We start from the raw sequence: 26,469 nt of genomic DNA, 5'->3' as shown, positions 1-26,469 counted from the left end.
TAGTAATAGATATGCACAAAAAATTTAAAATAAAAAATAAATTATAGTCTATACATGGGTATACAATATAAATATAATCGATTAAGACTATTTATCTTTAAAAATGTCGTCAAAAGTTCGAAATTCTCGTATGAACTAAGAAATGTACAAATAACCGAGCATTGAAATGAACATAATTAGTAAACTCTATCATTTATTATTTTAAAACATATGAATCTACGTCCTCTCATGTTGATACAATTTGAATCAAATAAATATACTAACAGATGATTTATATATATATAAGCCCACAATATATCGATATTCGAAATCAAATTATTGTTGTTGGGTCTTTCCAATCAATTTATAAACATTTCAAAATTCATGGATTCATCCAATTACGTAATGGTTGACTCGTAAAAACCTAATTACGTTAAGAGAAACATTTGATACTACTAATTTTGTTGAAACAATGTTGGTAACTTTTTCTTACTCAAGTTTGTAAAAGAAGTTAAAAAATTTATTTCTACGTTATTAATTTCCAATGTCATTATAAAATAATGTTATAACAAATAATAATAATATGAAAAATTGTTGTAAATAATAAATTTGATAAAGTATTTGCAACATATCGGTCGAATAGAATTCAAAATTTTGAAATATTTTAATTTATTTTACTATTTTAAAAAATAACTAATAATAATAGTAAAAAAAATAAATAACATTGTGACAGTAACCTTATAAGAGTTGGTAAAATCGATCACCACAAACAATCTCACACCAATAAGTTGGAATCGGTCGATCTAAATACTTAAAAATAAATTTCAAAATTATCAATTTGAAACTTTTCGAAATCGACTCCGACCATTCTCGGATAGCTTTGATCGACTTTCGATGCATCATATTCACCCTAGAACATCCCATCTAAAATGCTGTTAATTAAGTTGAAAAAAAAGAAAGTAAAATAAATTCAAAATCAACCGTTATGTTAACGAAACGTTGCTCTGGAGTTGGCCTCGGATGCAGTTCATTATTTCATTATAAAATGACAACATGCCAATCCTTCCAAAAGGCTTCCATATAAATTCTCGGTGAGCGTTTTCTTTATTCCTTTTGCGCCATTTTCAGACGAACGAAGTTTGCAGCGAGTGGGAAGAACATTGAAATCGACATGAAAGCTCTTTTCCATTCTGAATCTTCTTTTCTTCATCCGCATCATTCTCGCTGCCAGAACAACAGAGATCTTCTCCGTTTCCAAGTTCGAACTCCTTTGATATTTCCTGTTAAAGATCGAGGACGATGGATTAGAGGGAAGCGGATATGTTTGACCGCAAAAGCTGAACTAGATTGGGCTACGATGGATCAATTAGGACTTTCGGAATCGGATGTACAGAGTCCGGCAATTTCCACTTCGTATCGTAGTTTGAATTTGCCGAAGCCAAACCAGACGGTGCTGGAAGCTCAGGCTAGGGTTTGTACCGGACCTACTCAGACCAGGCCGCTTAGTGAAGAACAAGCTTTTAAGGTGTTGGACACAATTTTAAGATCAGGTACTTGTTTCTTACTTTCTTTCTTTGTTTTTGAGGAAATATCAGGTACTGTATTCATTTCTAGTTGCGCTTTTGTTCTTCGTTTTCGTTTATTACCGGGAGAATTCGGCGCTGGATAGGAATCCGATTGTTGATATTTGAGGAGAAGATTAGGAGTAGAACTCTTGAAAACGCGTTCTTCCATCCGTGGCTAAAAATCTGCTGAAACTTGATGTTTCTTCTGTTCAATGTTTTACGAGAGAGAGAAAAGTCAGGCGCTCTCCAATCTTATTTATGGCTCAATTTGTCATAACTGTCGCGGTTTCCAAAATTATAAGTCGGCGTGATAGTTAGAGAGAACTTGAATAAAATTTTGAAGTCCAATCGGTTCAGCACTAAAAACCTGTAGACAGTTTCTCCCATACGAGTCTAAAATTCTGGAGAACTTGAACTTCCGTAAGTTCGACGACTCTGTGTTTGACTTGAAATATATTTATGTATCATCGATCCTCAGTGCGTTGTTAGCTAAATTTTGTCGTGGTTTCAAGGAAAAATAAATCGGCAAGGTAGTTAAAAATAACTCACAATTTTAGTGAAACCAGTTCTGTGAAATCTTTTTAACTGGCGCTGCTGCTGGATGCCATATTTATGCAATGCTTCTATGCGGCCTGGAGTGGAGTTGTTTGTTATCTTATTCGCTGTCAATGTTTCAGTTAAAGGAGAGCTTAAAGATGAAGAGGAAGTGTCACAATCACAGCTTGGGGCATTCTTTTCTGCAATGACTATACGTGCAAATGTCTTCCCTGAGGCAACTCAGTGGAGTGAAGGGGAAAAGAAGGCAATGACCACATTTTGGCCACTCCTAATTCGAGTTCTACCTCCTGATGTAATCTTCCTTGCTGATCCTGAGGGTTCTATTATGGGAGGGAGTTCAATTGGACCTCAATTTGTCGGGAAAGGTTCCTGTGAAATGAGGTTGGTTGGTGCCCTTAGAGAAATTTTAGCAGGAGGGCATCTTGGATATGAGGAGGTCCAAGGGGTGATGAGAGACGTGCTTCCACTTAAAACAGAAAGCCTGATGCCTTCAGGAGTTAGTCATTCACTACTTTCAGCCTTCTTAATTGGTCAACGTATGAACCGGGAAACTGATCGTGAGCTTAAAGCACATTGCCTTGTATTTGATGATGAATCTGGTGAGTTTCTTTTTACAGTGACTAGTATATTTCTGTGGTACATCAAAATCAAACCACGACTGTCGTGATTAAGTATTGAATAACGAATATTGAAAATAGGTCCCACTCCAGTTGCTGATGTTAGATCATTGACTCATTATGGGGAACCTTATGATGGAAATACACGTTATTTCAGGAGCACATTGTTTGTTGCTGCGGTTAGATCCTGTTATGGGGAATCTTGCTTGCTACATGGTGTGGATTGGATGCCTCCAAAGGTCAAATCAGGCTTCCTCTTTCTTTCTCTTTTTCTTTGATTTTAGCAAACAAGTTATTGATTATTCCTTGCAAGATAAGCTTCGATTTCAACTGACAAAAGAATTCTCTTAGCCTTCTCATTCTATCCATTTATTCTCAAATTTTAACTGTTTCTTGGTAGAATGTTCTTTTTATGCTTAAACTGCTCTATGGACGGAGTGTACCTCTTTTTTTATTAACTTTGTTTGTTCACTTTTTCCATTGGTCATCTTCTATAGGGTGGTATTACTGAAGAGCAGATGCTGAAATTTATGGGTGCAAACACAAACGTATTCCCCTCGCATGCTAAAAGACTTCTTGAGGTTCACTACTTTCCGTTTAATTCTAATATGTACTTTAATTATGATTCTTTGCAATACTCATTTATGCACATTTTGCCATGTTTCGTCTTAATCTTGTTGCTGTCACTATATATTTCAGGATGAGGAAGTTGGTTTTGCCTATGTAAGTCAGCGTGAAGCTCGCCCATCTTTGTATGAATTCTAGTCAGTTTGTTAATCATGTCATTTTAATTTTGTATATATTATTGTTAGAACCTGCCTTTTATTCTTTCTAATGTCTTTTGATTTATCCGTATAGTAATAACAATATACTGGTAGTTCCTTCTAATTCTAGTCACTTTGTTAATCATGTCAATTTGTACATATTGTTGTTAGAACCTGTCTTTTCTTCTTTCTAATGGCTGGATTTATTTGTATCCCAATAACAATTTCCTGACAGTTCCTCTTCCTTCTAGTTGTGGTTCCTAATTGACTCTACCCAGTTCTGGTATCCTTTAACCTGTTGCTTATTTTTATGAATGAGAAGAGTATTATTTTTGTGGTTTCTGCAGATATTCATTGGTTGGGCTGAGGGAGCACATAAAGAAACGGCCACCATTAGCAACAACTGAAAAGGTTCAGCAATTTGTGAAGGTAAAAAATCCATTTTTGGCCTGATATTGATCTCCAAGTTTTGCCTCTTAGAGGCTCTTCTTGGTAATCATTTTTGTTTTGTTTGTTGTTTTCTCTCGAAAAGAAGAGAAAAAAAAGATATTCTAGCAAATTAACACTTGATCTTTCAGTTTGATATTATCTTACGAAAAATGGTTATTAGAATTTCAACAACAATATCAAATTGAATATCAACAATAATGTAATATTCAAGATAGATTCCAACCTATCGGTAGATTCACTTAATAGCCAACAATAGAACCCAAACCCCAAGTTTCTGATGATGTTTATCAAATATTTACTGCCCATTTGATAACCATTTATGGTTTTTGAAAATTATATTTGTTTTCCTACAACTCTTCTTTACCATGATTTTGCCTTTTCTAACTTGAATGCTTAGCAATAGTTCCAAAACAAAAACAAGTTCTAAAGCTACTTTTTCTAGTTTTAAACATTTGTTTTGGTTTTGGAAAACACTTTTAAAAAGTAGATAACAAAATAAAGAAGTCAACAACTAAGAGTAGTGATTATAAACTTAATTTTCAATAACTAAACCCTAAACATGAAGTGGTTATTAAACGGGACCTGCATGATTCCTCAACTTAAAGATCTTAAAAAATGATTATTCCAGTATCTCAAAGTGGTTAAATGCTTTTACATTTAGATATGTACTACGTTGTAAAGGTTAAAATTAAATATGCAAATGCTTAATGAATCATGTACAACAGTCGATTGATTTGCTTTTAAATTTTCTTTTTATTTGCAACGAGTCTGGAATAGTATATGCATTTCTGTAATTACAAAGCTGAGTTTGGATCCTAGTTGATGATATTACAAGGTGCTTAAAGGGAGATGTTAAATTATATTTCTGATATCCTTTGATAAATAATACACAATTAGTCCGTGAAGTGAATCTTCTTCCCAAAAAATATGTAGTCCATAGAAATTTTCTACACTTCTTATCTGGATAAGTAACGTGTAGAAAATAATGCTTAGTGCAGGCTAGAGGGAAGGAAGCTATTGTGACTGGATTCTATCATCACGGTTATGAAGAACCACTTTTAATGCTAATGAGAAGAAGGGGTGTTCACTCCGGTTTAGTCGTGAAGGTTAGCATTTAATCTATTAAATTATTTTTTGAAATGATTATCAGTGATGTTTCTAAGCTCTCACCAATTTGTGTGAAATAAAGCGTTGATCCTATTTTGGCATGGTATAGCATTGCAAGAATGTGTAGTTTTGAAGTCATAACCTAGGGAGGTCGTGCACGGATATGTTTAGACACCTCTGAACACATGTCTAACATGCTAGAAAATGTGGCATTGTAACCTAGGGAAGTCATATTTTGGCATGGTATAGCATTGCAACAAATTAAATATTTTGTTGGACGTTTTTCTAGAAAATATTTAATCTAAAAATTAAGGGGAAGAAAAAATATAGATTTTCTTATAGCTGTATCCTATATCGATCAATCCTAAAGTGGAATGTGTACCTATAGCCAACTAAATCTTTCTATTATCCTTTATGATTTCAAATATTGTAAATTAACTTAACATTGTTTGTTTGTAGTGAAGTATATCTCGTTTTTATGTTAAATTTGTATATTATATCCAAAGAGAAATATTAATATATCAATATACACACACATATACCGGAAATATGTCTCTGTTTAAAAAGTTATCATGTCTTTGTGGAAATGCTTTTCTTTTTGTTTGGAGTATGACTAACAGGGTGGGGATGAAACCTTCCATTACTAAGAAGGTTATATCAATTAACTGTTAGAGCTAAACTCGAGTAAATCCAATTTAATAATTTTCAAATGGAGTTTTTCTTATTTTAAGCGATCTCTAGAACTTACATTTCTTTATAATTGAGAGGTTTCTATTTGTAGGACTCAATTTGTGGAATGTCTTAAATATTTATTTCACAATCTTTGTCATAGGGTGAGGAAGGAGCACTCTCAATGACGACAAAGTTGCGGTCAGCCAATGCTTCGAAAGGGCTTCCTGTGAACTACTGTTCTGGTTTTCAATCACTGAGCATGCAATCAGCCTTCGAAGTTGATGGTTTTAACATCTCAACCCTTTTTTGTTTTTGTTTTGGCTAACTAATTCCGAATATCTTAATTAAATGGGATGGATGAATGGAGGGTGAAGAATGAAATGAAATGGAAATAAATAATTATATTTGCAGGAGTATCACGTCACAGTTTCAGTCTGGAGGTCAATGCGGCTGACTATGGATTTCAACCCACTGATACTCCAAGAACCGACAGATCGGTACTCTCCTATCCTCTGCTTTGCTTCTTATTTTTATCGTTTTTTCTCTCCTCTTTCCCCCCGGGACAAATCTTTTATGAAGAAGACATAATTTATGGTATAGTCCAATCTTTACACGGGGAATTGGGAGGAGCTAATTATGATTTGTTATTTATAAAAAGATTGTTCTCAAAACAACATTATCAATTTTTTTAATGAAAAAATCTCATCCAATTTTATCAACCGGAAACGTGGACAAAAAATTGGATTTAGAATTTCTTATTCAAGTTTGATAGTAGATTCAAAAAAGTAAAAATTAAATTTTGGTTAAAAGGTTGGTGCATTGAGGATTGATTGTGAAAATTTGACGAAGATAAGGGGTGTAAAGGCATTTTTTCGCATGCTGACATTATTTTCATAAGCAAAGAGAAAAAGAAAAAAAAAAAAAAAACTGAGTGTTTTAAAAGTTGATCCAATTTCGAAAAAAAGAAAAACTAGAACCATTGTTCTCAATTATCACGTGTCTTATAGGGTTATAAAACTTTCAAATTTTTGTGGTAATAGATTAAAAGATTATTGACCTAATTATCTTTAAACAAATTTGAAATTTATTTAACCTATCTCTAAACTAAACTGTCAAATTTTGCAAGTAAACAGTTATAGTGCTAAATTTATAATTTAGAAAGTTCAGGACCAAATAAGTCATCCCTTGGAGGGAATTTGAAGAAATCTGACTAAAAGGTGTCATGTTTGTAGCCCTTTCTCAATTTTGGTCATTAGGTAAAAAAAAAAAAAAAGGAAAAAGGGTGAGAAGAAAATATGTCAAATATATCCCTTTCTTTATTGCATTTATTTCATCAGGGATACGCATATGACATAAACTTCCATGGGTTGGGAAGTGCTTGTGGTTCTATCTTACACAACCCTAATTGGTCCAATGACTGGTTTATTTTATTTATTTCATTCAATATGGCACAAAAAAGGTTTTGAAAAAAATATTTACAAACATAACAAAATTTTATTTTTTGTTAGTGATGCTTAAACTAACTGTAAGACTTAAAAAGATATTTATCACTTTAGTAATAAACATTGATAAATGTCTATTCGAGTCTTTAATAGATTATCACTAATAAAAATATTTTTTTTAACAATTTTGTCATTTTAAACCTCTTTTTCAATAATTTGAATAAAATATTTTTTCTCGTCAATCCAATCGATCAACATGTTTAATGAAATATCTACCAATTTGAATGGAAATTGGGGTATGTGCAGGTGTCAAAGAATATAGAGTTGGGGTTAGCAGCTCTTAATGGTGAGAAGGGAGCAGCATACGATAGAATTGTGTTGAATGCTGGAATGGTGGATCACTTGCTAGGATGCAGTGGTGCTGAAGATGTATCCGTAGCTCTTGAAAGGGCCCGAGAAGTGATAGACAGTGGCGAAGCTCTTAAACGTCTCTTAAACTATATCAAAATTTCTAACAAGTTTAAGTAGAAATTCTCTCTACACAACATTTCAAAATCTCTTTTTATACTTCGTACAGACTCCTTCATTTTCTTTCCATCCTTATCTTTGGCAATGCCATAATTATTCATAAAGGGAAAAGTGGACCACTCACCGGCTCTGCCATTTTGTACGTTAGACCCTTTCTTTTCTTTTCTTTCAATGACGTGGTAAGCTTCTCCGAAGATTTTTTTTTTTTAAGAGTTCAAAAGTTTTTTGTCTAACGTACCTTTTTTGTATTTACCTGGATGCTGATTTTATTTTTAAATTTCCATGCATACAAAAACTCTGATTCGATTCCAAAAACTAAAAAAGAACTGTTTAAATTTTATTTACTATAGTAACTTTGTAACACAAAGCCACATCCTATACTCATTCGTCTCTTCCTTTTATTTTTTTCCCATAAAAGGGGGAAAATGAGTTTAATTCTTTTCTTCTAAAAATTAACCAAGAATTTAAATGGTCACTTACCAATAATGAAACCAATGGATGAAAAAAAAAATCAAAATTAAAAACTAATGAGATCTTAGCTGTCTATATTTTTCTCAAAAATTTATCTTTTGTCTTGAGGTTTGAAGGAAATGTGTACGATCTCTCTGAGTTATAAACATGTACATCTTTAATCTCAAATTTATAAGAATAACCTTATTTGAATTTCGAATTTTTAGAAGTCTCTAGATTTCTGAAGACAAATTTAAAAAGTCATTCAAATAAGTTTATAATTGTATGATATTTTAAACAATTTCTAAAAAACATATTCTCCATAATATTTTTAGGAACTTTTAAACCTATTTTTAAAAAAACTCGAAGATAAAAAAAATTATTTTAAAAACTTGAAAACCAAATAGGTCTATTACTATAAATGGGAAACTAAGAACGTACATTTTAAAGCCTAGAAACAAGACATATTAACATTTTTCCATAAAAAAAAAAGAAGAAAAGATGGTTATCTTTTAAAACAATTATAAAATAAAAAAGTAAAAGAAACGGATCGTAATCACCAATCAATCACTCCATAGACTAGACTAGATAAATACTAACCGAGTATATGATGAGGCTTGATATGCAGATGGTTTCATTTAGAACCGTCTCACTGCTCCGTGTCAGTCTATGAAAGACAACAGCAACCCACTTTTGCCGGTGGATCGGTGCATCCTCATTCGTTCATCTCAACTCAAAAATCAAATCCATACAACAATTATACGCTACTAAAAAGCAAAATAGTTATCGAACATAATTGTTATACTTCATACATAAAAACATTAACTTTAAAGGAAAGACAAAGACCGAAGCAAAGCTCACATATGAAAAGGCTTCGAACGATCCTTGCGTTCTACTATCCTATATCCGAAGCGCTGCAGCTATGGAACCAGCAAGACTGAGAACTTCAAAAGGAGCTTTATTCACTACTTCTTTAACAGTCAGCGGGCACGAATCAGTAATCCAAAAGTATGTAAGCCCGTTCTCAGGATTCCCTGTCAACAATGACCAGCTTAAGGGTTGATCGACATATGCATCTTACACATACATACATATATGATCATTGTATATACGTACATGTGTGTAATTACTATTTGATCATTTTACTTTTGACTGAATCACCTAGGCCAAAAACTAACTAAAGTAAGACCTTGATTATTTCATTTTCTGTACCATGACTAATCAATTCTATATGTTGCATTCTCACAACTACCACAAGATAACTGCAATACGGGAAGCAATCCACGAGTTAACCAGGACCAAAATGAACTAAAACCTTGAGTATTTCATTTTCTAGACCATGACTATCCTAAAATCTTGAGTATTTAATTATTAACATGACTAATCAATTCTGTAGGTCGTATTTCCACAAGTACCACAAGGATAATGTTAGGTACTCAAGTAACCTGGAGAACCGAGTTAATTGTTGGGTCAAGAGAGCCAAACCACGGAAGTATGACATTGGTCATCACATTCTAACCAATGTGGAACAAAGGCATCCCATACACTACCTTAGATCCTCATGGATAATTGCAAATAGCAGGCTCAAAGTATCTACAAATATAGAATGATGCAAAAGAAATTACAAATAAGCTATCTGTTAGAGATTATATCTGGTAGGAACTTATCAATGATAAAGTTCATCACTAATTTAGAATTTTTCATATTAAATTAAAAATGTTGCTGAATACTAATAATTAGTATTGCAATTATCCTATAATTAAGATAAAGACCATAAAATAAAACAACATGCCTAGGATTGAGAAAAAGTAATGATACAGCAATAAAATACCTCCATTATCATGTTCAAAGCGTTGCCACGATCTATTCGGAAAAATTCCGTGTGTCACGTAAGCGCTGATTTTTGATGCTCCGTGCGCGGCCAGCACTTTCTATTATGAGAAGAGAGTAAGTGCACTTTCCCAAACATCCTCAATAAGAGATTCCAACGCAAGAGTTTAGTTACCTGGCACTCTCTTAGAGTTCCACCAGATTGAACCAAATCATCCACAATCACAACATGCCGTCCTTTTGGTTCCCCCTCCTTTAGGCGCACTATTCTTTGGTCTCCTTCCCGAACTTTCGCACATACAATCTAAAATAAAATCAAGAACATCGTGAAGTTAGCAGAACCTAAAAACAAGGTTAGCATAGTAGAATATACACTATTCTGCAATGTTCTTCAGGTATTAAGCACCTGAAGCAGAAAACTATTCGAGCAGTTCATAAGCTAAAAAATTCACTCTACACGTTGAACTAACAAAACAGGTCTCATCATCTTTAAGAGCAGATCATAGTTTCAATACAGGATGCAACTCTGAAATTTGTATTTGCGCAGTAATGTGTTAGAATTCTTAACCTGAAAAGCAGAAAATTCCCGACAAAGCAAAACAGAGGCAGCACTGTTGGGAATTTTGATTAATATATTATAGCAGTGCGCTAAAAATGGTACTCTCTAGCCAAACCTTTTTGTTAACTCGCCAAGAGTAATTAATAAACTTTGGAGTAGGTTTCTGAGAGCGTATAAGATAGCTATCTGCCTTTTTGATATCTCTGATAAGATAGGGATATATTTTGCTTTCCCTATAATAATTTTCATGAAATCAACGAAAAGTTTCTTATTTTAAATATATGTTAAATAGACGACGGAACTAAATACAGGTTGGCATATTAAAAAGGGTACTTACTCCTTATTCAAATAAAGATCAGATTTCACACAGTCATCTAAACTTTAGCTCTAGATCTTGCAAATATGACACTGGCAATGCTTAGACTTCATACAATGTATCTATAGATTAAATAAATCGTGCAAAACCCATTATTTGATACTTATCGACAAATTTGCTTAATATTTTCATGCTTCTGACTCTAAAACTCATACTTGAAACAAATTACTAGAAATAAAACAACTTGCATTTTCTTTCAAATATCCTTTCTCACTCATTTTAAACCACCAAGCCTATTCTCTTAATTTTTCTTTTGAAAATAAATATCTACCAACTCATTTTCCTTCAAATATCTACGCTCACTCTTTACCTTTAGTTTGTTAGTTTCAGCTCTGCTGCTAGCAAAATCTATATCAGAATCTTTGGGAACTTCGTATTCTGTAATTTTACTGTAGCAGTTGTGAAAAGCCATAAGCATATAGGAACTACTACTATATACATCAAATCCATCACGTGATTAGTGGAAGTTCTGTTTTCTAGACAAGATCTCAATTTATTCACTTTGAGAAACGATATCTACATCATATTTCTCGTGTTTCCTCTGCCTTACATTCTAGACTCCATTACTTGCTTATGTGGAGAATAGGATATTAACTAAAACCATGTTATTCAACTCTCTGAGCAGTGTAGTGCCTGTTACACTTGATCTCCTTGTTTACTGATATCCAATATCGGCCTCACGCAGTCAATCAATACATAATCCATTTACCATTCCTTTTTTTTTTTTGCTCAACGAAACTCATACAAATATGTACATATTTATAATCTATTTACCGTAGGAAAATGCTGCAGCTGATTATGAAACCTTTTCCATGCTCCATCATCAGGAAAAGCAATTGCTATCTGGAAAGCAGAAAAGAAAATTCTGTCACTACAATGAAAGAGATACTACGAAGTAAAATGTATTCATTATTCAAGAATTCTACATCAAAAGTCCAGATCAGCTTTATCTCACAAGGCAGTTTTGAGACGAATATTCAAAAATCATGGACGATTTTAAAAAAACTTCTTATATGAAAACATCCACAATTATATCAAAATAAGTTATAAATGAACATGTAAGAAGAACGAGGAAACTAGAAGATAAGAGCTTACATTATCAGAATCGGGCAATTGCTGCAGCCTATTTTTTAGCAAAGGAATTCCACTTTCAAAGCAAGGTAAAATGTTGTCCCCGAAGTAAAACCTCTCCTAATGAAAGAGAGCAAGAAGTACTTAATAAGACAGCCATTGAAGAGGAGGAAGCACTCGAAAAGGTGAAGAAGGATTCTTATAGGCAAGTTATCTTCTAAGAAAGAAAGTTCAGATCATCTTATATTTATATATAGTAGCTATTGAACCTGCAAGGCATGAATGTCAAAAGTCACAAGGCTCGTCGGACCTCCTCTTGAAATTGGTATATTCGATAGGATCCGAGCAAGAGTAAAAGCTGTTGCAACATCTCCTTCATCCTCCATTCGCTCAAAAGTTCCAGTTGGAAAGAAAGGAAGAACAAGCGTAAATGAAGAGATGAACAATTTCGGCAGTGCATAAATAACGGAGAGTTGCTCAAAGATTACAGATGGTGAACTGAAGGACGCCAGAAACGCTACATGCTGTCCACGAATTCCTTGAGCATTAGGTATAAATATGTTCGGAAATCCATCTTCGAACTTCCTAACATAAGAACGTTGCAAGCATTAATGAAAAGGCCTTCTGATTTGAAGAAATTTAAACTACAACGAATATAACTAGAAATTAGAAACTTAAGCAGTTTGTGTTTATCATGCTTTATTTAAAGACGAGAGCCATAAGCAGGATACGCAATATTGTTTTGAAGTGAGAATGCAAAAATTCGAAAACACATTCGAGCTTCCAAAATCTCAACGACTAGACATTGTGATCAAGAGCATAATTAACTTCACTGCGCGTAGCAATACATCTCAACTGTTGCATCTGTGGATGAAATTTAAGGTCGGAAATGGAAATCAACTATTAAAATCACATTCGATCATTCCGGAACGTCACATCGATAAGTCGTATTCATAATTAAAATTATCGCAACGAACGAAACACTATCGAATATATTTCCTCCAGCATAGCTAAAGCAATCTAACTAACCTCCACGAGATACTACGTAGATCAATTCCATCAGACTCGTCAGCGATTTTCTCCGCTAGAGCCTTCGTCTCCGGGCAGAAAAAGAGGCAAATCTTCTTGGCGTCGTTTTTTGAAGTCAATTCCAAAGCAGCGATAGCAGCGGAGGCAGTAGCCATTGGTATGGAGGTCGAGGTAGAAGCAGAATTTTGAATTGAGCAAAAAGAATCAGTAGTACCAGGAACGCTTTCGATAGTCCAGTGATAAGAATTCTCGAAATTCTTGATCTCACACGCAATGCGGTTCTTGATCTTCGAATCTCCGATGGCATATGTTCTAGAAAATGGCACCGACGATGGATTTCGGGAGGAATTAAGGAGTGTGTTAGGGTTTTTGAAAGAAAAGCGAAGGGGGCGATTTGCCGCCATATGGCGGATGTGACTCTCGTGACTGGCGCCGTTTTTTGCTGAACTTGGGGTGGCCTTTTTAACTGTATAAAGTTTGTTCCGGTTGCCGGTACAAAGAGACGTGTGCAGTCAAAAATACCCCTGGGGCTCTCAAATCGCGTGTCTTTCTGGTGGGTAAATATGTAAATGTAACTAACGATGACGTTGCCCACCTACGTATGTGAAAATTCCAAGGCTCTCTTTGACATCTGATCTGACTCGTTTCCCATCCCATTCAAAAATTAGAAAATTGTTTTGGTCACGACAAAAATGGAAAAAGGTCGATGTATTTGTTGTTAATTGCAAATTATTTGTTACATTATACCCAACGCCCATGACCACCTTACTTTGGATATATATGTCGAAGAAAACAAAACATTAACGTAATAATGAAATTGATTATATGAATTTATGTCAAAAATGATGTATATAATTGATTTGATGAATTATGTTGCAAGTGATAGTCAAATAGAGATAATGATGTGTAGTATTAACGATCAACCGATGATGTGGGGTTGTCTTCTCAAACGGTGCTAGTGTTGTCTTGTGATGATGCTTGAGACAATGTTGCTTGTAAAAGTGATATTAGTTGGGTACTTGTGGATTATCCGATACACTTGTTGTTAGTAGGAGGTTTATGCATGGAACTTTTGAATGATTGCTTTTTAGAGTTTCTTATGAAAGTGGATGGTATCTTAGCAATGGTGAATGTTGGACAATTGTCATTTAGCGGTGAATTTAGATAGTTGGACAACAATCTAATTGTATGAGGAGGATGGTGGTAGATGATATTTTGATCATAGAAATGCGACAATCAAGATGATCGTTCTATACATATGAGATCACATAATATGCTCCTTGGTAGCTTGCTTGTTGGGTTGTGAAGGAGCCCAATCTCATTGTTGTTGGGATGACTTTCCTAGTTGGTAATATCTTTTTGCAAAGGAGAATTTTGGCCTCACTTCAACATCTGCTTAGTTGTTCGATATATGTTATTATTTAAAATGAGGATAAAAATACAATAGAACATCATGCTACTATAATATGGTTTCATTTTATAAATTTGAAACACACACATATAATTTATCACTCATATGGGACATCACATTGTGTCAAAGTTAAATTTAAGATCAAATTTTGACAAATGAAAGTTTTGTTTGAAGATATAATGACAATTATTACTACAATTTAACATTTTTTTAAAAGAAAGAACACCCGCCACTTGCCAATTTCATTGTCCAAACTCCAAATATGACAACTGAGCCAAAGAAACAGAACCGCCAAAATTCTGTAGTCTATCGAAACTGAGCTTTCTGCTTGAAGCTCCGCCACACTTTAGCTGCTTCAACGTTATCTCTTCAAATTTTCGATATTGAAAAATCTCCATTCCAAATTTCAGTGGTTCTGGTGCATCGTTACGTTCGAATATCCATCTAAAATAGTGAGCCCCTGCTCCCAATTCGAATATCGCTGCACCCCCTAACGACTTCCCCTCTCGAAGTTCTTCGCCTAATCTGATTACTCATCACCATTTTCTCCTTTTACTGCTGAATTCGATTAGGGAGTGTTTCGTTTCCATTTGGTAAATTATCTTCTTTGCATGCATGTTTGTGTTTAACTGCTAATCTTCGTGTTAATTTGTCATTTCAGAAATTAAAAGAGTTCTAAGTTTTTTGGTCTGTTATTTTGCATGCATTAGATTGCTTCGGGGACATTGTTCTCTTCGTTGATCTTGCAATATTGGAAGAAGGGACTCTAGTTGCTTGAAATATTATGGGTCTGTTAATGGGAGTTTATTGCTGTTTTCCTCTTATTCATTATCATAAGCAACATAAAACTTCTCATATTTTGGGATTAGATGTTCATACCATACACGAAACTCAATCCGTGAACTGGTATATTGGTTGGGAGGGTCGATACAAAGTGGACCTCTCACTCTGATACCATGTCGAGTGACCACTAAATTCAAATGCTTGAGCTAACCATTAAATGGATAGGTTGGCATATATTTTAGATCATGTTTGATAAGGTCTTGGTGTTTTGTTTCTAAAAATTATGTTTGATAAATTGCAGCTTTTTTGCCTGTATTGGAGTAACAGCTACAAGAGGTTAAATAAAGCATCATGTCACAGAAGGCACTAGACTATGAGTCAATTAATGAAAATGTGAAAAAGGCTCAGTATGCTGTTAGAGGAGAACTATATCTTCGAGCTTCTGAGCTTCAAAAAGAAGGGAAAAAGGTATAAAGTTCATTTTCATCTAATCATATTTCTGTCAATTGTATATCGATTGTTTGAGGAGTTTGTTTAATTGGTCATGTTTTACCTTTGATCAATGCTTTATCCTATTGTGACTTATTACTAAGTTTTTGGAATAAACTTAGCATGCATCTTTTAAATGATACGATATTAGCCACTTGAGCATAAGCTCTAGAGACTTTGTTTTTAGGTTCATTTGAAACGTCTCACACCAATGATGGTATTGTCTCCTACTTATATACGTAAGATTTTCTTGTTATCTAGCCAAGGTGGGGACTTTGGTCGCACACCTAGTATTTATTTCCTGTTTCAACCTTGTTCGGGATATTTGGAATTCAGAGTAACTCTTCTAGCCTGAACACTTGTAATGCTCACAATTTCAAAAACTCTGCAGATTATTTTCACAAATGTTGGGAATCCTCATGCTCTTGGACAGAAGCCATTGACTTTTCCGCGTCAGGTTGGATTCTTTTTTGTTGGTTAAATTATAAGTTTAATCCATCGACTTTTAATTGTGTATCTAATAGATTCTTGAATGTTTAGGAATCAAATAGACATAAATCTAAAACTTGAAGGACTTATAGGATACTTTTTAAATTCAGGAACTAAGTAGACACAAATCTAAAAGTTCAGGAACTAAACTTGTATTTAACCATTTTTTGGTTTCTTTTCAACTTCTGTTCCTATGGTTACCATAAATACTTCCTATCTCTTACTTATACAGGTTGTTGCTCTTTGCCAAGCTCCCTTTTTGTTGGAAGATCCTAATGTAGGATTAATATTTCCTGCTGATGCTATTGAACGAGCCAAAAGTTACCTTTCCTTGATTCCGGGAGGTCTAGGTAATTTCTTAATTTGATTTCATAAGTTAGAGTGATTTTGGATTAATCATTGTGAACGATCTTTCTGGGAAGGACGGGGTTTCACGAAATCATAAAATCAAGGACACATAGGATAGCTTTAGTTTCAAATTTTATTTTCTGTAATATTTTCACCATTGGTAAATACAAACTTCTCTATGACCACAAAAATCTTACATATAAACATTGGGTCTCAGGGCCACATTTATCCTTTTCTTAGTCTACATTATTTAGTTTGTTAAAGTTTTATAAACTTGACAACACCAATTTCTCAATTTCCTTTTATTTACTACATGGAGGGACTGGGAAGTACAGATGGTTCAGAAAGTTCTGAAATCGGTTTCATAGAAGTTAGGATCTTCTAGAAGCTACATATAATTGATTGGCATTTAATCCTATCAAAATACTTCTAGGTGCTTACAGCGATTCCCGAGGAATACCTGCAATTAGGAAGGAAGTAGCAGATTTTATAGGAAGGCGTGATGGCTCTCCAAGGTAATAAAAACAATGATGATATCTACTCGAATCTTACCATTTGTGTGAGTTAGGACCTGTTTGGAAAATCATTTTAAGCACTTAAAACATTTTCCTTTCACTTAAAAATATGTATCTTTTAAAACAGTTAGAAAATGCTTGATGTTTGTTGCTCTCATAACAGTGATCCAGAACTCATATACCTCACCGATGGTGCTAGTAAAGGTGTAATGCAGATATTGAACACTATTATCCGTGGTGAAGGGGATGGGGTACTATTTCTTGACTGATCATGAGAATTTGATTGCTTTCTCTTGCAAAATATGTTACTCAAATAGCTTTTCTCCATTTGCATCACACTGTCTACATTGTTAAGTTTAAATTGATGCTTTATCAGATTTTGGTCCCGGTTCCACAATACCCTCTTTACTCAGCTACTATTGCACTCTTTGGGGGCTCTCTTGTTCCATACTACCTAGAAGAGACTGCAAATTGGGGTCTTGACATTAACGATCTTCGCCAGTCAGTTGTGCAGGCTCGCTCCAAAGGAATTAATGTTAGTCCATTTCCCATATTTGTTGGTGAAATCGAAAATCTGTATGCAATTTTTTCCATACAAAACATGATTAGCACTTTTCGGTTCTCAAATTTAGAAACTAAGGAATATTAGTTGATCTTGCATCTGTAGCTCGTTAAACATTTATATATTGAGTCTGTTTATATCTTTATATGTTGATGCCATACCAATAACTTGTGCCTTATTCTTTGGTTTCTGGTTAGGTAAGAGCTATGGTGATTATAAATCCTGGCAACCCCACTGGCCAATGCCTTAGTGAAGCAAATCTGAGAGAGATTCTGAACTTCTGTTTCCAAGAGAATTTGGTCTTACTCGGAGATGAGGTGTATCAGCAAAATGTATACCAAGACGAACGCCCTTTCATTAGTTCTAGAAAGGTAGAATGGTCATGTTTGAGTCTCAACAGTTTTTTTGGGTCCGGTTTTCAACTTGCTGATATCATCCATTGTATCTCTCAGGTATTACTAGATATGGGTCCACCTATTAGCAATGAGCTGCAGCTTATTTCTTTTCACACCGTGTCAAAAGGATATTGGGGAGAATGTGGACAACGTGGGGGATACTTTGAGATGACCAACATTCCTCCAAGGGTTTGATTACTTTATAAGATCACTGCTCAATTTTTTAGGTTTCCTTTCAGCATTTTTATGAAACTCAATGTAAATCTTGATTGTCCGATGTTGCAGACGGTTGATGAAATATATAAAGTTGCTTCTATATCACTCAGCCCAAACGTTCCTGCCCAGATATTTGTGAGTTAACTGAATTTGTTGTATGTTTATTATTAACCTTTTGATGTAGCACACCTGAAATTTCTCAAACAGAAAGTTGCTTTATGTTTTGCAGATGGGTTTGATGGTCAATCCTCCCAAGCCTGGTGATATTTCATATGATCAGTATATTAGCGAAAGGTATGGCTAGCATCTTATATATTTCCTCCCCTCCTCTTTAATGGCTATATCTCGTTTCTTTAAGAATTCATTTCATTATTGGGGTATTAGTTGGGGTCTTGTTTGACAACCGTTTGATTTTTGGTTTTTAGAAATTAAGCTTATAAACACGACTCTCACTCAAAAAGTATTTTGTCCTGTTATACACTTTTTATCAATGTTTTCTAAAACCCAATTCAAGTGGTAAAAACTGAAAAAAGTAGTTTTGAAAAGCTTGTTTTTGTTGTTTCAAATTTAACTAAGAATCCAAACGTTACTTTAAAAATTAAACTATGAAAACCATGATAAGAAAGTTCGGTAGAAGCATAAATTTCAGAACTAACAACAAAATTGGCAATAAACATGACCTTAGTTAATCCAAAGTTGGTATACATGAACACATTTAACTAAAAATTACAAAGATTTGTTTGACAACTCATTTGTTCTGTTTTTTTTTTTTTTGAAAAAATTAATTTTAAAAAACAGGTTTGGTAACTAATTTACTTTTTTGCTTTTAAAACAAGAAACTTGTTTTTAAAAATATGTAGGAAAAGTGATTTTTCAAAAAAAACTTGTTTAAAGAAATTACATTTTATTTTTCAAAAACATAAAACAAAATCAGTTACCAAACATATATGTTTTTTGTGTTTAATAAACAAAAAATTAAAAACTGATTCAAAAACAGGAAAACAAAAACAAAAACAAAAAAATTGAAATGACAAACTCTCCAAGTAAATAAACAGTAGTTTACCATTTTTGGGATTGCAGCAAGGGGATCCTTGAATCACTAAGGAGAAGAGCAAGAATAATGACTGATGGATTTAACAGCTGCAAAAATGTAGTCTGCAATTTCACTGAAGGTAAAATGTTTGTCATTACGACATTTCTTTTTTTTCTTTTGCCTCTTCAGTTCCAAGATTAGATTGCTATGAGATATTAGATTAAAAAAACAAGTGAATTTGTTAACAGGTGCCATGTATTCGTTCCCACAAATACAACTCCCGCCGAGAGCAATCGAGGCTGCCAAACAGTTAGGAAAAGTGCCTGATGTTTTATACTGCCTCAAGCTCTTAGAAGCCACTGGAATCTCCACTGTTCCAGGCTCAGGATTTGGGCAGAAAGAAGGGTAATTTATCAGTACTTTTACTAAATTTCTCCATCGACAAGTCTTTGTTCGGTTAAATAATCAACTACATTGCCTTCCGAACCATCTAGCTACTTTAAAAACCACAACATGATCCTCTCCTATCTCGGCCATATACTAGTTTCTATTCATGCATTTTGGTTTGGACATTGGAATTGGCTGATTTTCTTTTTCCCTTTAGGGTGTTCCATTTGAGGACAACAATCTTACCAGCTGAGGAAGACATGCCTGAAATCATGACAAGTTTCAAGAAGTTCAATGATGCATTCATGGAGGAATATGGGGCATAGTGGTTATTCAAGAATGTGATCAGGACAGCTTCCTTGGCTCGATCTGGATTCGCTATATACTCTTCAGTTGCTGTAAAGCTTTTGCAAGAAATACATATTCTAACCTTATTATGAGAACTTAATTATTCTACTGGATTGGATGTGATCTTTTACTCTTTTTCTTTGGAATTTTGATACTGGATTGCACTTTGTAAGTGATGATGAGGAAATTGAGTGAAGGACTTTGTTGAAATCTGAAAGGTGAGGAATATGGAATACTGGATAAGGGGAGAAAAGCAGCTTTTGATAAACTACTTTGCCGAGCACTCGGGGAAGAAACCTACAAATTGCAAGATTCCTCCGGCTTGTTTTTTTGGAATAAGAATAACTCACCTTGAAAATTGGAGCTCTTTAATTTGAATTATTTTTCTTTTTGAAAAAAAAAAAGTTTTTATGTATAAAATTATATTTAGCAATTATTTTGTTCCATTGTTTGATAAGTAACTTTCTTGCACCGTTTCTGCAAATTTCACAACTTTCCATCTAACCATTTTTTTTAAGCGGGAAAAAGTTATATTTTTTTTCTTTTTTGAAACAGGGAAAAGTTACATTTTACTATCAGTAACTTAGTTAGTTTTAACTTTTAATTTTGTAGTATTAAATTCTTACTTTTAATAACTCTAATTGATTAAGATTTCATTCTTACAGTTGTATTTGTTATATTTGGTTTGTTGAGTTTGGGCATTTCATTGCTAGGCTTGAATTATGTTCTCACTGATTGTTAGGTGGCGAGTCGACATATCTAAATGCCATTTTTTTCAAGTTTTACTTTGACAAACATCATCGTTGCTACCACATCATTTATATAAACACTATTTTAGCATTACAAGAAAATCATTTATATAAACACTATTTTAGCATTACAAGAAAATCATCCTCCCTTTGTTTAACTTGATATTTGTTCTCATGAATATTTTCTTTTACTGCTATTAGCTCCACACTATTTTAAAAAGCAATATGACAAATAAACAGAGGTAGCATTATAAAAGATTTCACACTAATGATAGTTCTTTCTAGATAACTACTCTCATAATAGTGTTGAAATACGTATGTGTAAGCCCAAGATCTAAAGCAGGTCAAACATCATTAGAAATACTTTTTATAGTGTCTACAAAAATTCAATTTATTGAAACTAGGAGTGACCATTGTTCAATCGGAGTTGGTCTTTTGACCAAATCGTTCATGAACCGACTATGGTCAATTTAATAAAAGTTGAAGTCGACCTAGATTGTCGATGAGTAAAAGTTGGTCAGTTGGTTAGGTCATTTTAACTATTTGATTTTTTTCAATCCGACACGACTAACTTAACTTCAGTTTGGTCGATCGACTCGGTTATTCAATCTATATTTAAGTGCGTTCTAAAACATTTTTAACCGTCTTAATAATATTTTTAGGAAGCATGTCAACATCATGCAACTACTTATGTTTTCAATTTAAGCGCGAAACTAAGTCAACTTGGTTATTGGGGTCAGCTTCCCTTCATTTGATGTTCATTGAATTTCCCATCTCTCTCCTTTTGGGCAAGGAATCTAATAAAGCATGTATCTCAATTTCCCGCTGTCACTATTCCTAAACCTTTGCCTCCAAAATTAACTGTTTCTTGATTTCTAGAAAGAAAAAAGAAAAACACTCCTCTTTAGCTGCAACAAACAAAAAGCAAATTAAAATTAGGCCAAAGTCACTTTCCATATTCTTCTTTGTAAATCCACAGCACCAACACTTTCGATCACTTTCCACCTCCCCTTTCACTTCCTTTTATTCCTCTCTTTATTCCCCTCCTTCTATATTACTTCCCTTCATCTTTCTCTCCTTTTCCCACCACCACCACCACCACCACCACCATCCCTTTAAAATTAATGCCGTTCTCAGAAAACTTCCGTAAGGACATGGGGTTCGAATTTGACCCCGAAAAATGGGTCATTACTGGAATTCAATTACGACCTCCTCTATTGCTCACCATTAACAAAGAACACAGTCATTGCGACAATGAAGACCAACCGCCGACGCCTACTGGAGATGAATGCCGGATCCTATCGGGTTCCAAATGCCCACCCGCCCCTAAGAAGCCTAAATCTTCGTTGAAATTCAACCACGGCAACGTGCGCCAATTCTTCAAGCCTCCCGACTTAGAGGTTGTTTTTAGCCGACATGTCGAAAGGGCTAATTGAATAACAGCTCCATGGCTTCTTAACTTTAGCTATTACCCTTTCCAATCTTTGTTTTTTCTCTTTTTTTTGTTCGTTTCTTTTCTTAGTTGGTGCACTGTATAGAGATTGTAAAACGTAGCCAGTCAAAGCTGGTGGTTTCTGCCATTCAGATGGGCAGGAAGAACCAAAATTTTACCTTCTAATTATTCTTTTTTATAGGGTTGAGCTTCTATATTTTGTTATCAACTTCTTAAATTCAGTTCATTTACAATCTTAAATATCTTTGAAAATAATCATATATATATATTTTTTGAATTTTGAATTTACTTTATTTTGTCACCTAATCTATTAAAATGTTGGTTTTTATATAAACTATTGGGTTAATTTATTGGGTTCAAAAGATGGCAAAGATATAGCCACTGTTACAAGAGTTAGAAAGTAACTAGAGAACTAACTGAAGGGCAAGGATAACTAACTCTAATATAAACTTTACCAGAATAATCATACTTATCAAACCTTTCTTTGTAAATGAAGTAAGCCAAAATCAGTATGACTCCTCAAATAGCATAAAGTTGTACTCTTAGAAGTTCCATTTCATCACCCCATATATTGTTATTAGAAAAAAAAAAGAATTTACTGAGGCAGTAATAAGGGCATGCACTTTGATAAGTTTGAAGCTACATAGGTCAAAAGAAAGCATGAAATTTGAGGAAACAAAGGAAGCATTTTGAAAATTCATGTACTGAAATAAAACAAACTTAAAATATAGGTAACTAAATGAGAATGATTTTTTTTTCTCTTTTTGGTGATAAGTAAAAAATAAAAGTTTTAAAATTAATGAAGATAATAGGAAAAAAGAAGTTTAAAATTGACAAATCTGTCTAAGGGAATGCTATGGTTTAAACTTTTCTCTCTTCTTTTATAGTAAAACTTCTTTTCTTTTATGGAACCGTGCGCCTCATTTTCTAGTAAAGTGGCTTCTTCGTTGATTTTTCAATGCAATTTACTACAACTAGAAGCATTCTCTTCCCAATGCTTAATAGAAATACTCGTTATTTTATTTCCCTATTCGTCCCACTTTTCTTTAAAATGTGAAATTTAGAATCCCCAAATTATGATGTTTAAGTTCGTGTAATTTTGAAGTTCCTCAATCTCAACGTCATTTCTTGATAATTCGAAATTGATGTTAATAATTACTAAATATTAATTTTATATTTTTTAATTATCTTCCAGACCATTTCAAAATTTCTATTTGCTACCATATTTACTATTTACTATCGTTTTTACTCTTTTATGAATTAATCTCAAAAATAATATTCTTTTTCAAATTAATGATAAAAATGGGGTAGATTTAAAAGAATAAATAAACCAGTTGTTAAAGTTTAAACAGTTGTAAAAGATATAGTAATTTTGGTACGGAGGAAATTAGTGTACCAGGTACACAATGTGACTTGACTTAATTTAGTGAAAGCTTACCAACTGAGCAATTATGTCAAATGTTAGGACTGAAGCCAGGTAGGAGGTATACTAATTAAAAAATATAATGATTTTGTTATATTAATAATCTTATAATAATTTTGTTACATGGTAAGGTAGGGTTATTGATTTTGTTATTTTGTTTTCCTTTGTTATTAGATTGGCTAATTCATTATGTTTTGTTTTGTTGAGTGATTTTGATCCATGGAACCTGATCTTGTCAATGTTGTGCAATTATATTTGTTTACAATCTGTGTGTGATATTTCCTCAACCGTAGTTTTGAGCGTTAAGAGGAGGGAGACAATATCTCACTCAAGGCACTATCTTATTAGATTAGTGAATTATGTCATACATTGAAGTAGCTAGTTTTTTTTTTCTTTGCTCAAATTGGATTTATTCAATTAGATTGACATCTCGTTACTGCTTTAGTCACTACAAGAATACGGACTTCGTTAAGTAGCTTTTGGTATATGTTTATTGTGTGTGTTAGTATAACTTTATGTGTGTATGTGTTATATGTATATTTAATGTGTATGTGTATATGTTTAGGGTGTATGTATATGTATATGTAGGTATATTTTTATGTAAGTATAATTTTATGTGTTATATGTATATTTAATGTGTAATGTGCAATGTATATATATGTATAGTTTAGTGCATATGTATATGTAGGTATATTTTTTTTTATTGCAATTAGAAAATTATACAAAATTTAAATAGTCTATGAATTTAGATGAAATTTGAATACATTATATTAAACAATAGTTTAGGGTTTGGTAGATTTGAGATAAAGCTAGGGGTCTTTATCGAATTCAATATTGAATTTGATATTGAATATGAGTTTCATTTTTAAATTGCATTTGAATTTTTAAAAATGTTAATTAACGTAACTAAAATGGAGTATGCATAAAATTAATATAACATATTTATTTGCTAGGCCTCTTAACGAGATGAACTGGATGAAAATTAGGGATAAGTTTTCTGTTGAGTACAAATAATTGGGTTTTTCAATTTTTAGAAGTTGCAAAACATTACACAAATAATTATGAAAAAATAAGGTGTCAATGCAAGAAATGTATGAATTCAAACTGAGACTCCTTAGAGAGTGTGATGCGACATCTATTAACCACTGGAATAGTCTCCTCCTATTTAATTAAATATCAGCATCTTTTACAAAAGCATCCACAATTAAATTGACATGGGTTGTATATTAACATGTAGAAAAAGAAACAAGAATAAATAGAAGATAGGCGTTTACAATACCAGAATCTGGCCTCTGCTGCAATTCAATTTTCTTCGCCTTGGAGATTAGTGATTGGTATCGAGATCGATGAAGAAGCAGAGTTTTAAATTGAATAGAAAGGATCATTCCACTAGTATCGCCCACCATTAGTCTCTTTAGCTTCGAACATCTGATGGAGTACGACAGTGAACTTTGGGAGGATTTGAGGGGTTTGCTAGGGTTTCTGAACGAAAACCGAAGGGAGCGATATGTCGCCGACTCTGATGACTAGTACTGAGGCGCCATTTTATCTGCTGGGTACAAATTGAAAATCCAGTAAAGGATGACGTTTTTTAACATTCGTATGTTTTCGTAGAGATAATGACATTTTAAAATAGGGTATTTTGGACACCTTTTTAACAGCATGTTAAAATAAATAACAATAGTAAAAATAGTAAATTTAACCAAAAAAATTTTTACAAACTATACCAAAATTTTATATTCATATCAAATGTTTGATAGTTAGTTATAAAATTTTGTTCTAATTTATAAATATTTTAATTTATTTTACTAATTCAAAAAATGTATCTAACAGAAAATTGCAAACTTTTAAACTTTCACGCTTATTTTCTTCGTTGTTTTAAATTTTGTCTTAGTATCATTAACTTTGATTGAATGTTTCTAATTTATTAAAGGACTAAAATTTTTAATAATTGAGAAACGTGTACTTATTTGTTTAAATTTTCCTTTTCATTTCAAATTAAATAATGAGTTGTTTTAGATCTCAACCTTCTTTTTATATTTTAATAAATTTCTACTTCAAATAAGTATAAGAGAACTTTGGAGAAAACAAACAATAATTTTATAAATATAAAAGTAAAATAAAATCATCATCATCAAAGATTGAAGGTACCTTGGCATCAACCAAAAATAGACATAAAACGTGAAACTTGAAAACAAGTTATTGATATTGAAATTTGGTATTAGTTGTAAATTTGCAATTACTAGAATGAATTGGACAATTATCCAAAAAAGAAACAATAAAATATAGCATTAGTATGGTACTTAGCTAAGGACACTCTCCAACCGTCAAGTTAATAATAATTTAAAGATCTAATCAACGAAGAACGGATAACGTTTTTATTGCACCGTATATGTTAAGTTTGGTTCATTATTTTATAAAATATAATTTTGTAACCATTTTTTACTTATTAATCTTTTTTTATAATTAATTTAATTGTTACTATTTTAACTTGCCATTACAAATTGATAAATCAAAGTACATGGGTTGTGTTTAAAACAATTAAGCAAAACTTGCCCATCATGGCAGCTCGGCTAGTGTTGGCCTTCACAAGGCACATGAGCTACCTTGAGTCCATGCCTTTTACTTTTAACGTATGGGTGTTCATAAAATATTTGAAAACCAAACTAATTTGACAAATTGAATTGAATCGAATCGAATGGAAATTGTTTGTATTCAGTTCTGTACGATTTGTGTTAAAAACCGCTTTTTATGTGGTTCAGTTTAATTTAATGTTTTAAGTTGATTCTAAAACTGAACTGAACTACTTCATTTAAATAAATTTAAAGAAGTATTCATAAAGGTTTTATTTCTAAAACTTGGTTACGTTTG

General features: G+C 33.1%; 3 protein-coding genes across 4 annotated transcripts; 2 read left to right on the top strand and 1 right to left on the bottom strand.

Annotated features, from left to right (window-relative positions):
- The first annotated feature begins 1,043 nt into the window (after nt 1–1,043).
- LOC101220172 (anthranilate phosphoribosyltransferase) lies at nt 1,044–7,892 on the top strand. The gene is made up of 10 exons (XM_004135218.3): nt 1,044–1,529; nt 2,222–2,701; nt 2,801–2,958; nt 3,217–3,300; nt 3,419–3,471; nt 3,831–3,912; nt 4,932–5,039; nt 5,873–5,996; nt 6,124–6,209; nt 7,461–7,892. Exons 1-10 carry the CDS (start codon nt 1,151–1,153, stop codon nt 7,680–7,682), a joined length of 1,776 nt encoding a protein of 591 aa, XP_004135266.1. The 5' UTR covers nt 1,044–1,150; the 3' UTR covers nt 7,683–7,892.
- An 825-nt stretch (nt 7,893–8,717) lies between these two features.
- LOC101220410 (ribose-phosphate pyrophosphokinase 3, mitochondrial) lies at nt 8,718–13,450 on the bottom strand. 2 transcript variants are annotated; one of them, XM_031885549.1, is made up of 8 exons: nt 12,998–13,450; nt 12,238–12,553; nt 11,993–12,088; nt 11,672–11,740; nt 10,138–10,266; nt 9,964–10,063; nt 9,683–9,725; nt 8,718–9,166 (listed from the first exon to the last, which is right to left on the bottom strand). In XM_031885549.1, the coding sequence occupies exons 1-8, from the start codon at nt 13,399–13,401 to the stop codon at nt 9,157–9,159; spliced, it is 1,167 nt and encodes a 388-aa protein (XP_031741409.1). In that variant the 5' UTR covers nt 13,402–13,450; the 3' UTR covers nt 8,718–9,156. The 2 variants fall into 2 exon arrangements, with proteins under 2 accessions (XP_031741409.1, XP_004135267.1); XM_004135219.3 differs by lacking the exon at nt 9,683–9,725.
- A 1,293-nt stretch (nt 13,451–14,743) lies between these two features.
- Nucleotides 14,744–20,241, top strand: LOC101220645 (glutamate--glyoxylate aminotransferase 2). Its single transcript, XM_011657308.2, is given in 15 exon segments — nt 14,744–15,001; nt 15,493–15,659; nt 16,072–16,137; nt 16,402–16,519; nt 16,951–17,032; nt 17,196–17,283; nt 17,409–17,567; nt 17,792–17,965; nt 18,047–18,178; nt 18,275–18,340; nt 18,435–18,499; nt 19,286–19,377; nt 19,487–19,643; nt 19,843–19,941; nt 19,943–20,241. Coding segments are annotated over 14 exon segments (1,443 nt in total). The 5' UTR covers nt 14,744–15,001; nt 15,493–15,542; the 3' UTR covers nt 19,971–20,241.
- Nucleotides 20,242–26,469: the final 6,228 nt, after the last annotated feature.

The sequence above is a fragment of the Cucumis sativus genome, chromosome 5, assembly GCF_000004075.3.
Source record: "Cucumis sativus cultivar 9930 chromosome 5, Cucumber_9930_V3, whole genome shotgun sequence".
NCBI lineage: Eukaryota > Viridiplantae > Streptophyta > Magnoliopsida > Cucurbitales > Cucurbitaceae > Cucumis > Cucumis sativus.
Note: the sequence above shows the minus strand (reverse complement) of the source record. Positions and strands in the feature narration are given on the sequence as shown.